The 11,835-nt window shown below is 36.8% G+C and overlaps 1 protein-coding gene across 1 annotated transcript; it reads right to left on the bottom strand.

Annotated features, from left to right (window-relative positions):
• Positions 1 to 4,400: 4,400 nt before the first annotated feature.
• LOC107759491 (AT-hook motif nuclear-localized protein 17) lies at positions 4,401 to 5,788 on the bottom strand. Its single transcript, XM_016577454.2, has one exon. The coding sequence runs from the start codon at positions 5,457 to 5,459 to the stop codon at positions 4,656 to 4,658; it is 804 nt and encodes a 267-aa protein (XP_016432940.1). The 5' UTR covers positions 5,460 to 5,788; the 3' UTR covers positions 4,401 to 4,655.
• Between the last annotated feature and the right edge of the window lie 6,047 nt (positions 5,789 to 11,835).

The following is an 11,835-nucleotide window of genomic DNA, read 5'->3' as shown; positions in this document are numbered from 1 at the left end:
CAATACTTAAAATACTATGTTCTGATTTGAGTACCTCAATGGTTTCCTCTAGGTCTGTGATTCCCACCAAAAAGTCATCTCTTTCTTGCTCAGTAGCTGCAATTTTCTCTTCTAGAGTATTCTTTTCTTTGCTAAGATTTTTTACGGTTTTCTCCAAGTCATTTCTCTCATGTTCTACACTATTTATTTTTTAGGTAGAACTTCTTTTTCTTTTTCAAGATTGCCTATGGTCTTATTTAAATCAACCACACAAACCACCAGATCATCTCTAGATTGTTCAACATCTCCTAGCTCTATGGTCAGGACATCCTTATAATTAACAAGACTATAATATGCATCAATTAGAACATTTGCTAATGACATCAATTTCTTAGAAGAGTATGACTTCAGATGTCTCTGAACAACCCTAAAATTTACCTCATCATTGTCATCCTCTTCATTATCATCGGACTGAGACATTAATGCAAATAGTGAATCATATTCCTTTGCTTCATTTTCCACTGCCATCATGGAACTGTTTCTACATCTGGTTCCCTTTCTGATTCACTGGAGGAGTCTCCCCATGCAGCAATAGCTTGTTTCACAATATTGTCAGGTGCACTTTTTCGGCTAAAACGTTTGTCAGGAACCGGGTTACTTTTTGTTGCTTTGTCAGAGTTGTGTTTAACCTGAGTAGTTCCTTCATGTGCCGTTTGCAATACTTCCCATATTTCCTTGGCAGATTGACAGGCTGAGATTTTATTGTACTCATCAGGTCCTATACCACATACCAAGATCTTCTTGGCATGAAAGTTCTTCTCAACAACTTTTCTGTCAATATCGTTGTATTTATTTTCTGGTTTTCGGCACCATTGGTCCAGATTTTCCAAGCTTCTTCATAGGAATATGTGGACCATCACAAATGACGTCCCACAGCTCTTAGTCTTCTGCCATTATAAAATCATACATACGAGTCTTTCACCAGCCATAATACTGACTATTGAATCTAGGGGATCTGTAGGTTGATTGTCCTTCCTCAATGTTAAGTGGAGCAGCCATTGAGATCCTTTCTAGGTGTTAACCTTTTAGAAAGAACCTACTCTGATACCAATTGATAGTTTATATGAGTCCACCAACTGTATGGAAACCTGATCCTACATCAGTTCCCGCAATTCTAACTACTGAACCAGTATGTGAATGAGACACATGATTTTTCCGTGAAAAAATCCCAACTCAAGGGGACAAAAACCACGACCTACACTGGTAAGATTTTAACTTCACTAACTTGTAACTATTCTATTACAAGCCACTTTGTAATGACTCTATTACAAAGACTTCAATCACTCTAACTTGTAATACACTTATCACAAGCACTTTGTCACTCACTAGTTACAAATACTTCAACGTATGACTTACTCTAGTCATAACACAAACTCAGATGGTTTATGATTTTGAGTTTCCTAAAATAAAGCTTCTAATAAATCAAGATAAAAGTTACAATGAAGAACAAATAACAAAAACTCAACAAACCTAAGGACTTAAGATATCTTCAATCTTTGGATCTGGTCCTTGAGGTTGCAACAACTTTGCTCTTGAGAGAGGTTGTTGCTAGCACTTGAAAGAATATCACTAAAATGCTCAAGTCAATATCTTGTGCCTTGAACTATGTTGTTATACTACCAAAGACATCCCAAGGATGATGTCAATTCTTGGTTGGTACACGCCTCTTCCCAATGGGAAGTGACTGCTGCACTGTCTGCTGCACTGTCGCGTGCACAGTTGAAGGCAGTTACTTTCTGCAGTTGCTTTCTAGCTGTATGGTTGACTTGTACTTCTGTTAGAGAACACCAAGGGATCAGGTCCCTAATCTGGTTCTTGTGAATCTAAAGGCACACTGCGCCCAAATTATCTTGAGTTGACTAACTTGAATGATTGTACGGGGCATGCTTTAGGTCCTTTATCTGATTCTATACAGAAAGTTTATTAAATCATCAAAACATAGATTAAAAGACCTTAAGCCCATATCACTATGGTTAAAGACTAATGCTTGTAATAATATAATGTGACATGTGGTATTTGTTTATTGGATGGGTATAAACATACGGTTGAGAAAATTTTTACATTTATTTTGGACGCATTACTTTTTAAGGATAGGCAATAAAACTGACTTAGAAGTGTTAATTAATAGTGTGTTTGACATATCTGAAAAATATTTATTCCCACGAGAGAGTTACTTTTTATTTTAATATGACGAATGTTATTTCTATCAAAAGAGAAAAGTAACTTCCATCACTTCTGAGCGAAAAGTAGTTTTCCTTATATTTACCTTGGCTTTAACTTTATTTAACATATTTCACCTAACATTTAACATTATTATTAATTTTTAGTGCTAAAACTTTTTATCAAGATACTATTTGATTAGCTAGTATTATTATTTAACATTAAATACATAATTTTTCTGTAAAATATTTTCACTCATCATCAATCAAACACTTTTACTGAAAAATATTTTTCATTCCAAAAATTTATTCCAATAAAAAAGACTTGCATCATAGATATTTATCATGTGCGTAAGTTTTTGAAGCACTTCTTGAAATTTGTAAGTAAGTAATATAATGCACTAATTAATGGCAAAGATCATAATGTATATAATCTTGAATTATATATGTCATTCTTTTCAGCTGCCAATTAATTTGTCCACACAATATGCATTTGCCTCATATAATGCCTTGGTGAATTTCTTGTCACTAATTCGCTTCATTCCACTGTTTTCCTAGCACTCTTGTCAAGTCGATCCTATTAGCGCAATTGATTTAGCAGCCAATGTAGCGGTTCTTTTAATTTTATTTTTTATGACACTCTTTTATTCATTTTGAATTGATATTTTATATTAAAAATCTCATTAATCTTAATTTTTACATTCTACGATTAATGAAATTTTCTTATAGGACTGACGTGATGTAAAAGGTTACAAGATTCTAAAGTACTCAGACTCATATATTTATGTATCAAAATCAACCTTTCTTTCTTAATTTAATAGTAAGTGAAATACCGTCATATAAATTCGTCTGTTCATTCAATTACTTGATAAAGATAATAAGATCTTATAGATCGGTCATCTCCTTAAATATTGTTGCCGCCTTATACACCTTTTCCATCAGTAAAGATACAACAGTGTAATAGAGGGCAAAGGAGAGGAATCAATTTATCAACAAGGCTGATAGTGCTTACTATAATGTATCTTCTGCATAATGTTTTCATTGACGTTTTCATGTGAGATTATCATGTTCAAGTTCTTGATATATAATGCATATATATATATATAAGGTGGAAAAAGCACAAGTACCTCCTGAACAATAAGGGGTGTCCAAACTTTTCTGAAGTACCTTCTTGCAAGTAGCAACAAATTAAACATATTTTGCGTTATGAAATTATGCGCTCAATTAAACTAAGTAACATAAAATGAAATGGAGCACAAATAAAGGAAAGTCATTCAGAGAAATAGAACCTAACTCATATATCTGATTCCGGTGCACTCCAACAATACTAGATCTTCACTTTTATCTACCGAAACCAAGAAGGGAAAAGTCAACATCATCTTCAGCCACTTGTTGTTGCTGCAGTTTCTGTAAAACTGCAAAGTAAATGCCTGAAATGAAGAAATTTCTTCATCCCTTATCATCAGTCAGTATCAGCACAGTCAAAGACTATGATCTCAAACTTCAAAGCAATGTCATGACAGCACATTTCCAGCCATCCAAACCCCTTATAATCAACACTCATATAAACGCATGAACTATATATATATATATATATACCAAAACAACCTAAACAATAGTATATCCATAGATAGAGTCAAGGCGGAACCAAGAATTTTTATTAAGAAATATCAAAATATAAAAAATAATTATACGAAAAAAATAAAGAAAGTAACACATATAGTATATAGTATAAGTAAAACTTAAATTTTACCTTGTTACATAGTGTAATTTTTTAATAAAGGGATGTCAATTAACACCCCTTCGCATAAGTTGGGTCCGCCACAAGAATAATACATGAATAGTTATGCAAAAAATATACTTCCATTTCAATTTATGCGATAGAATTTCTGTTTTAGTTCGTCTCATTTAGTATGACAGTTTTAGTTCGTCTCATTTAGTATGACATAGTTCGTCTCATTTAGTATGACAGTTTTAGTTCGTCTCATTTAGTATGACAGTTATATATATTTGAATATAATTTAACTTAAACTTCTCATTTAACCTTAATACTAACAAGTTTTTATATTTAAACAAATGTTATTATATGTCTAATATCATAAGTTTCAGAAATTTTGTATCCACATAATTGTTATGACAATAAATTTTACTTTTTTCTTTCGTTTTAAAACTTTATGCTCAATAAACTATATAACATCAATCCAAGGGAACGATGGTCAATGTTTAGCAAAATTAAATTGGGGTCGAAGTGCACTTTTCCTTCTCCCAACAAAACAAACACCAAAATTTCTTAGCCCGGTACATTAATTAAACGCAAAAAACTAAAGTCAACTAATAAATCAAAACTAAGCAAAAGGCAAAACAAGAAAATCAAAGTCCGTTCTTTTTTCACAGTGCCATGAGATCAATCCAAAAAAAAAAAAAAAAAAAACCGTATATATCCTCTAGCTAGATTAATCAGTAAGGTGGTGGTGGTTGTCTAGCAGTAGGTGCCCATATCATATCTGATGGCAATTGATTAGAAGTGCAAAAAGACTGATCCGGTGGATGTCCACTATCTCCTCCGCCAGACACCGCCACCGGTGGCGACTGACCGCCGTCCTCATCCTCCACCGGGAACTTATGGTAACAAGGATTATTAAACGTAGCAGCAATCAAATATACAGTCCCTGCCGACAAAAGTGGCCCAATAACAGCCCCACCCACCACTTGACCTTGTGGTCCTGCTAACGAAATAGTGAACCCATTAGGTAAGCTGGAATTCTCTAAAACAATTGTAGCTGAAATGGATAGAATATTAAAAGCGCCTTGGAACGTAACAGTAGAAGCAGCAGTACTATTTGAAGGCTGCTTAAGAGTAACATTTGTGACTGTCCCTGAACCATTAAGAACACAAAGACCCATGTTTTGTTTTTTGCAGAAACGAAAAATAGAATCGATTATATCAACCTCAGTTGGAATTTCAAGAATATAAGGACTCATGGAAGGTTTTTCCACATGATCGTCACGTGTTTTTATGATGAAAGTTGCATGTTTAGGTTTATTCTTGGAACCAGGAGGACGGCCACGTGGACGGCGGACAACTTCGATCGTGGCACCGTCGTTGGCGGAGGAGGAAGGTGGTGCTGCTACGGTGGATATTGGCTGAGGTGGCAGTTGGTGGTGGAAATTTTGGGCATGATGAAGCTTAGCAAACATACTGCTAGTAATATAATTAGGAGAATGGTTTTTGGTTTCTTCTACAAATTCCCCTAATTTCATTTAAAAATTATAAAAACGTTTAGCCTTGGGGATATATATATACCAAGAAATGAAAGAGATGATTGGATGTATCAACTATGTATGGGCAATTGGGAATACAATAACATAACCAATGAAGAAGAAATCAGAAAGAAAAACAGATAGAGGGAGATGTTTGAGAGAGAAAAGAGGTATTGGAGTTTTCCTTCAAAGAGTAAATTAAGATAAAATAATAATCTTACTAATACTAGAAGAAAATGGGGTGTGGTATTGTTTGGGAGGAGTGGGAAGAGAAGAAGGTGATTAGCTTGGAAACTACTCCTATATATAAGAGAAGACTAATGGCGCCGCGCTTGTAATTGGAGGCAAAGGATAGGCCAATTGTTTTCTAGAGGACAAGTTATATCCATCAAAAGTGTATTTTTTTTTTGTACATAATTAAATTCTTCATTAGATCGATAATCACATATCGTATTAACTCTTTTGACAAAATTGATAATCTGATAAGTAACTATTATATTATCACAAGTTAAAATTTACTAATAGTATATCGTCAATATATATTGTTAGGGTTGTTTGATTACCGGGATATATAATAAGAATAGTAATTTCAGAATAAAATATGGGATTGTATTTATTGTGTGTTTAGTTATGGGTATTAATTCGCAAGTGATGGAATAAATTTACCAAATATAGTAAGCTTAAATAATCCCATGAAATATCCCAACTCAACTCATGTAATATCCTTACTTATATCCGTAAATCTTTCTAGAGAGATATGTGAACAATAGAAATTAAAATGGATTTGATTATCTCAACTTTCCTTTCATTGTCATCCTTTGCTTCTCTTTAATTTACTTTTAAGTTTGAAACTAAGAGAGGGAGAGAGATTAAGACTAGTACTCTTCGACCAAATGGATTCGGTGATATACATCTCTCACTTTCTTACATTTTCTTCTATCTTAGCAACTAACTATATGTGCATGCATGTGCGGATATATCTGTTTTCTACCCATACCCAACCCCTACGTGGGGCCCTCATGTGTCACTTGTGTCTTAAGTCAGTCACAAATAAATGCCACCTAATGAGCTCCCACCATACATTTGGAGGCAATCTCGGCTAACTTACTTTGACTATATCTTTTTCTTTCTTCATTCTTCATTCTTGTTTTGGTTGCTAAATCCTAGCGTAAAAATTACCTGAAAATTTATAGTTAAAGATAACTTATGTAATAAGTAAAATTAATAAATATAAAAAATTGTTTACTATAACTTACAATTATTTAAAATGGTATAAGCATTAATTATACGATGAATGTATATAAGTTAAATCATTTTTAAATTGTCAAAGATTATCATTTGGAATTTGAGCTTCTATGACTGCTGAAAGATTATCATTTTTCTCTTTCAACTTTGTATTAATAATTCTACTGTGCATTTTCTTATGTTTTATTTAAAACAGTTCAATTTCCTTTTCGATGCTTACTGTTTGTTGCCGGAATTTTCTTTAACGCATTCTAATCACATTTTACATCAGGGTCCTATCATATATGATACTGACTTTTGTAGGGCATGTGACACCACCAACTTTGTCTATTAGGTGAAGAACTTATGTCAAATTCAGGTAATTCAAATAATGGAGTAAGAATCGATACCTCAAGTTGGAATAGCTGTTACTCGCACAGAAAGCAAACATAAGAGGTAACGGAAGCTTAAAAGAATAATCTATATTTATTTTTTATCATGGAATTAGAATTTCACATGTTTTATTGCTGGAGATGTGATATCTTGACTAATCCAAGTAGAAAGTACCTCATGTGGATAAATGCTAATGTCATTAGCAAAAATCATTGCTAGGGCAGGAAATTAACTTCACCACGATAACAAGACCTTATTAGCTCTAGTGACCTAGAGTATTAGGAAAAGAAAGAGCTATATATATTCAAAAGCTGTAATGATCTCATCTTACGCGTAACGTGTTGATTATTTGTCGGCAAAGAGAAGTCAAAAGAGTAGAGAGAGGGTTGGTGTAATACTGACAGCTTACTTCAAATAGGCAAAAGAATGGATAACACATAAGTGCTCCCTAAATTTGTCTCGACTCTTTGGTTTAACACTTAAAACTTTGTGGGGTGATTTATAGCCCGTTTGACCACGCTCCTTCAAAATTTAAAATACTTTTTTGAATTTTTTTAAAATAAGGTGTTTGACAAAACTTTTGAAAGAAAAAAGTACTTTTGAGGAGAAACAGAAATAATTTTTCAGAAGCAGAAAAAAGTAGTTTATTCCCAAATGCTCACTTTTGAGAAAAATTACACTTAGAAGCACTTTTGTAACGACCCGGTCGATCATTTTGAGAGTATTAACCCCGATCCCCTATTTACTGCTTCCCTTGTATCATTTATGCTTATGTGACTTGCTGGGAGGTCTTGTTTTTGATTTTGGAGTGACTTGGGACACTTAGTCCCTAAAATTGAAGCTTAAGTTCTAGGATTTTGACCGTAGTTGGAACTGTGTGAAGAAGACCCCGGAATGGAGTTTCGTCGGTCCGTTAGCTCCATTGGGTGATTTTAGACTCAGGAGCATGTCCGGATTGTAGTTTGGAGGTCCGTAGCTAAATTATGCTTGAACTGGCGAAAGTTGAATTTTTGGAAAGTTTGACCGGGAGTGGACTTTTTGATATCGGGTCGGATTCCGATTTCGGAAGTTGGAGTAGGTCCGTAATATCAATTATACTTGTGTGCAAAATTTAAGGTCACTCGGACGTGATTTGATAGGTTTCGACATCGGTTGTAGAAGTTTGAAGTTTCAAATTTCATTATGTTTGGATTGGAGTGTGATTTGTATTTTTGTTGTTTTTTGATGCATTTTGAGGGCTCGACTAAGTTTGTATGATATTTTAGGACTTGTTGGTATGTTTGATTGAGGTTCTGGCGGCCTCAGGTGGATTTTGGGTGGTTAACGAACTAGATTTGGACTTGTTGAAATTGCAGAAATTGCTGGTGTTTTAGTTACTGGTTTTCTCTTATGCGATTGCGTAAGAGGGGACGCGATCGCGTAAGCTTGTTTGGGGGCAGGGGCCTTTTACCTTATGTGTTCGCGAGTTAGGGTACGTGATCGCGTAATTTGGTCAGGCTGTGCATCGCGAACGCGGCCTAGCCCACGCGTGAGGATGGACGCGATAACGTAGGTCTAAGCAGTCAGTGGTACGCGATCGTGGGGGAGGTGACGCGTTTGCATAGCATGTTTTTAATCTGTTGGAATTTTATTCTATGCGATCGTGTGAGAATTTCCGTGATCGCGTAGTATGAGCACCTGAGCAGTTATAAATATTTTAAAAATGAGGGTTTAGCCATTTTTATCAAAACTTGAGATAGAGAGCTCGGATTTGGATGAAATTTTGAGGGATTTTCAGAAACATCGATTGGGTAATGATTCTTCACTTGGTTTTGGGTATATCTCACTAGTCTATCATTAATTTCACCTTCTAATTTATGATTTGTGTTGAGAAATTTGGAAAAAAGTGGGAAAAGTTCTTCCACCAAAATTTTGGGTGCTGATTGAGATTTTGACATCGGATTTGAGTAATTTTGGTATGAGGAAACTCATGGGTGAATGGGTGTTCGTATTTTGTAACTTCTACCTGATTTCGAGATGTGGGCCCGGGTCGACTTTTTGGGATGATTTTCTAATTTCTTGCTAAAGTCTTGGTTTCATTAATTAGATTAGTTTCTTATAGTTATATTTATGGTGTGTAATTGCTTTTTGCTGGATTTGGACCATTCAGAGTCGAAAAATTATGGAAAAGGCATTCTTACTGATTGAATGAGCTAATTGGTTCGAGGTAAGCGTTTTGTCTAACCTTGCATGGGAGAAATTCACTTAGGATTTGGTATTGTTGTGATACTTTTATGATATGTGAGTGTCGTGTACGGGAGGTGAGGAGTGCATACATGGGCTAATTGTTGTAAAATCTGGTTTTTACTGAGTAGTAATTTGGTTTATCTTAAATGAGTTATTCCAACATATGTAGTTATCCTGTTTAGCCTAATCTCGCATGTCTATGTGTCTTAAATGCTTACCTGAACTCTGTACAACATGTTTAGTTGCACTTAGTCTTAAACTATAGGATTTATTGTTGTAATTGTTATTTCCATCGATTTTGAGCTGCATATTTACTTTTGGGACTACGAGACGGTATCTCGGGAGATCACCCCTGCATATTTACTTTTGGGACTACGAGACAGTATCTCCGGATATCCCCCTTCTCCCTCATATTTACTTTTGGGACTACGGGGCGATATCTCGGGAGCGCCCCTATTGTTATCTCTATGTGTTGTGCTATTATTTTCCTGTAAAATTCTACTTGTTAGATTCTCAGTCTTTTCATATTATTATATCTTTTGTCTTACTTATTATATACCATAGGGCCTCGACCTGACCTCGTCACCACTGTACCGAGGTTAAGCTTGACACTTATTGGGTACCATTATGGTGTACTCATACTACTCTTCTACACATGTTTTGTGTGCAGATCCAGGTACCTCCTATCATCCCCGCTATTAGTTGCGTACTTGCTGCTGCTCCGAAGACTTCAAGGTATAACTTCCAGCGTCTGCAGACCTCGGAGTCCCCTCTCTATCCCTTTTAAGTTGTTCCTCCTTTATTTCTTCTAGTTCGTAATGTATAGAAACAATTAGACAAATTCTTAGAGCTTGTGACTTATGACTGTCGGGTTTTGGGAACGTTGTTTATACCCGAGTATTGGTTTACTTGTACATGCCAAGCAACATTTTATTAGTTATATTATTATCTGTTGCAATTTAGTTGTTGATTCTATTTTTATTTTCGATTATTCCGCAAATTGTTAGACTTACCTAGTCGTAGGGACTAGGTTCTGTCACGACATCTTATAGAAAGAGAATTGGGTCGTGACAAGTTGGTATCAGAGCTCTAGGTTCATAGGTGTTATGAGTCACAAGCAGGTTTAGTAGAGTCTCGCGGATCAGTACAAAGACGTCTGTACTTATCTTCAGGAAGCTTTGGGACTGTTAGGAAAATATTCACTTCTTTCATTCCTTATCGGGCGACATTGATTTAGCTTGAAACATATATCTCATATTCCTTTTTTCTCACAGATGGTAAGGACACGTACAGCCGGATCAGATGACCAGGCACACACACCCCTTGCTAGAGCCATAAGAGTCTGTGGCCAGGGTAGAGGCCGAGAATGTCCACATGGTGCAGCCAAAGCACCTACACGAGTTGCTATAGAGGAGCCACCAGTAGCTCTTGTCGGAGCGCAGGCGCTTGGGACGCCTGTTACTATACCAGCTCTTCAGGAGACCTTTGCACAGTTCCTAAGCATGTTCGGTACTTTAGCTCACGCAGAGTTGATTCTACTTGCTCCTGTCACATCTCAAGTTGGGGGAGGAGCATAGATTCCAGCCGCCCGCACCCCAGAAGAGCGGGTTCAGGTCAACCAGGTTCTAGAGGTCATACTAGTGCAGTCGGTAGCCCCAGTTTGGCCCAAGGTTAGGGCAGCAGTTTCTGAGGAGGAGGAGCTCAGGCTCGAGAGGTACAAGAAGTACTACCCTACTACTTTCAGTGGCTTGGCATCAGAGGATGCCCAGGGTTTTCTTAAGGAGTCCCACCGTATCTTCCGTACTATGGGTGTAGCAGAGTTGAGTGGGGTTTCTTTCACTACGTTCTAGCTTAGAGGAGTGGCATATTAGTGGTGGTGTGCTTATGAGTGGGGTAGTCCGGCTGAGGCAGCTTCACTTACTTGGACTCAGTTCTCGGATATGTTCTTGAGAGAGTATGTTCCCCAAAATCTTATAGATGCATGGTGCACAGAGTTTGAGCCAGTTGCGCTAGGGTGCTATGACTATTTCAAGGTATGTGGTTCGCTCCAATGATTTGGCTAGACATGCACTAGCCTTGGTTGCTAAAGTTCGAGAGAGGGTCTGTCAGTTTATCGAGGGGCTCCACCCTAGTATCAGGCTTAGTATGGCCCGAGAGTTGGAGATGGATATTGTATACCAGCAGGTTGTGGGGATCACTAGGAGATTGGAGGGTATGTTTGCTCGGGAGAGAGAGGAAAGGGAGGCCAAAAGGTCTCGAGAGTCTGGCACTTACAGTGGTGATCATTCCCCAGTTGCAGTTCGACATGGTAGGGGATAGGTGAATCGCCCTATTCATTTAGAACTTCCAGCCACCAGTGGTATTCCGGCCACTCCTAGGCCCCAGGAGCCTTATTATGCACCGCCGATGTCTAGTATACCTCCTGCATGGGGTGCTTTCAGCATTTGGTCCATCAAACTTAGCCTGAGCTAGCCACAATAGCCACACCCTTCGAGAGATTATTTTGAGTGTGGCGACACTCGCTATAAGGTGA

Source organism: Nicotiana tabacum, chromosome 20 (genome assembly GCF_000715075.1).
Source record: "Nicotiana tabacum cultivar K326 chromosome 20, ASM71507v2, whole genome shotgun sequence".
Taxonomy (NCBI): Eukaryota; Viridiplantae; Streptophyta; class Magnoliopsida; order Solanales; family Solanaceae; genus Nicotiana; species Nicotiana tabacum.
This window is presented reverse-complemented; position numbering and strand designations above follow the sequence as displayed.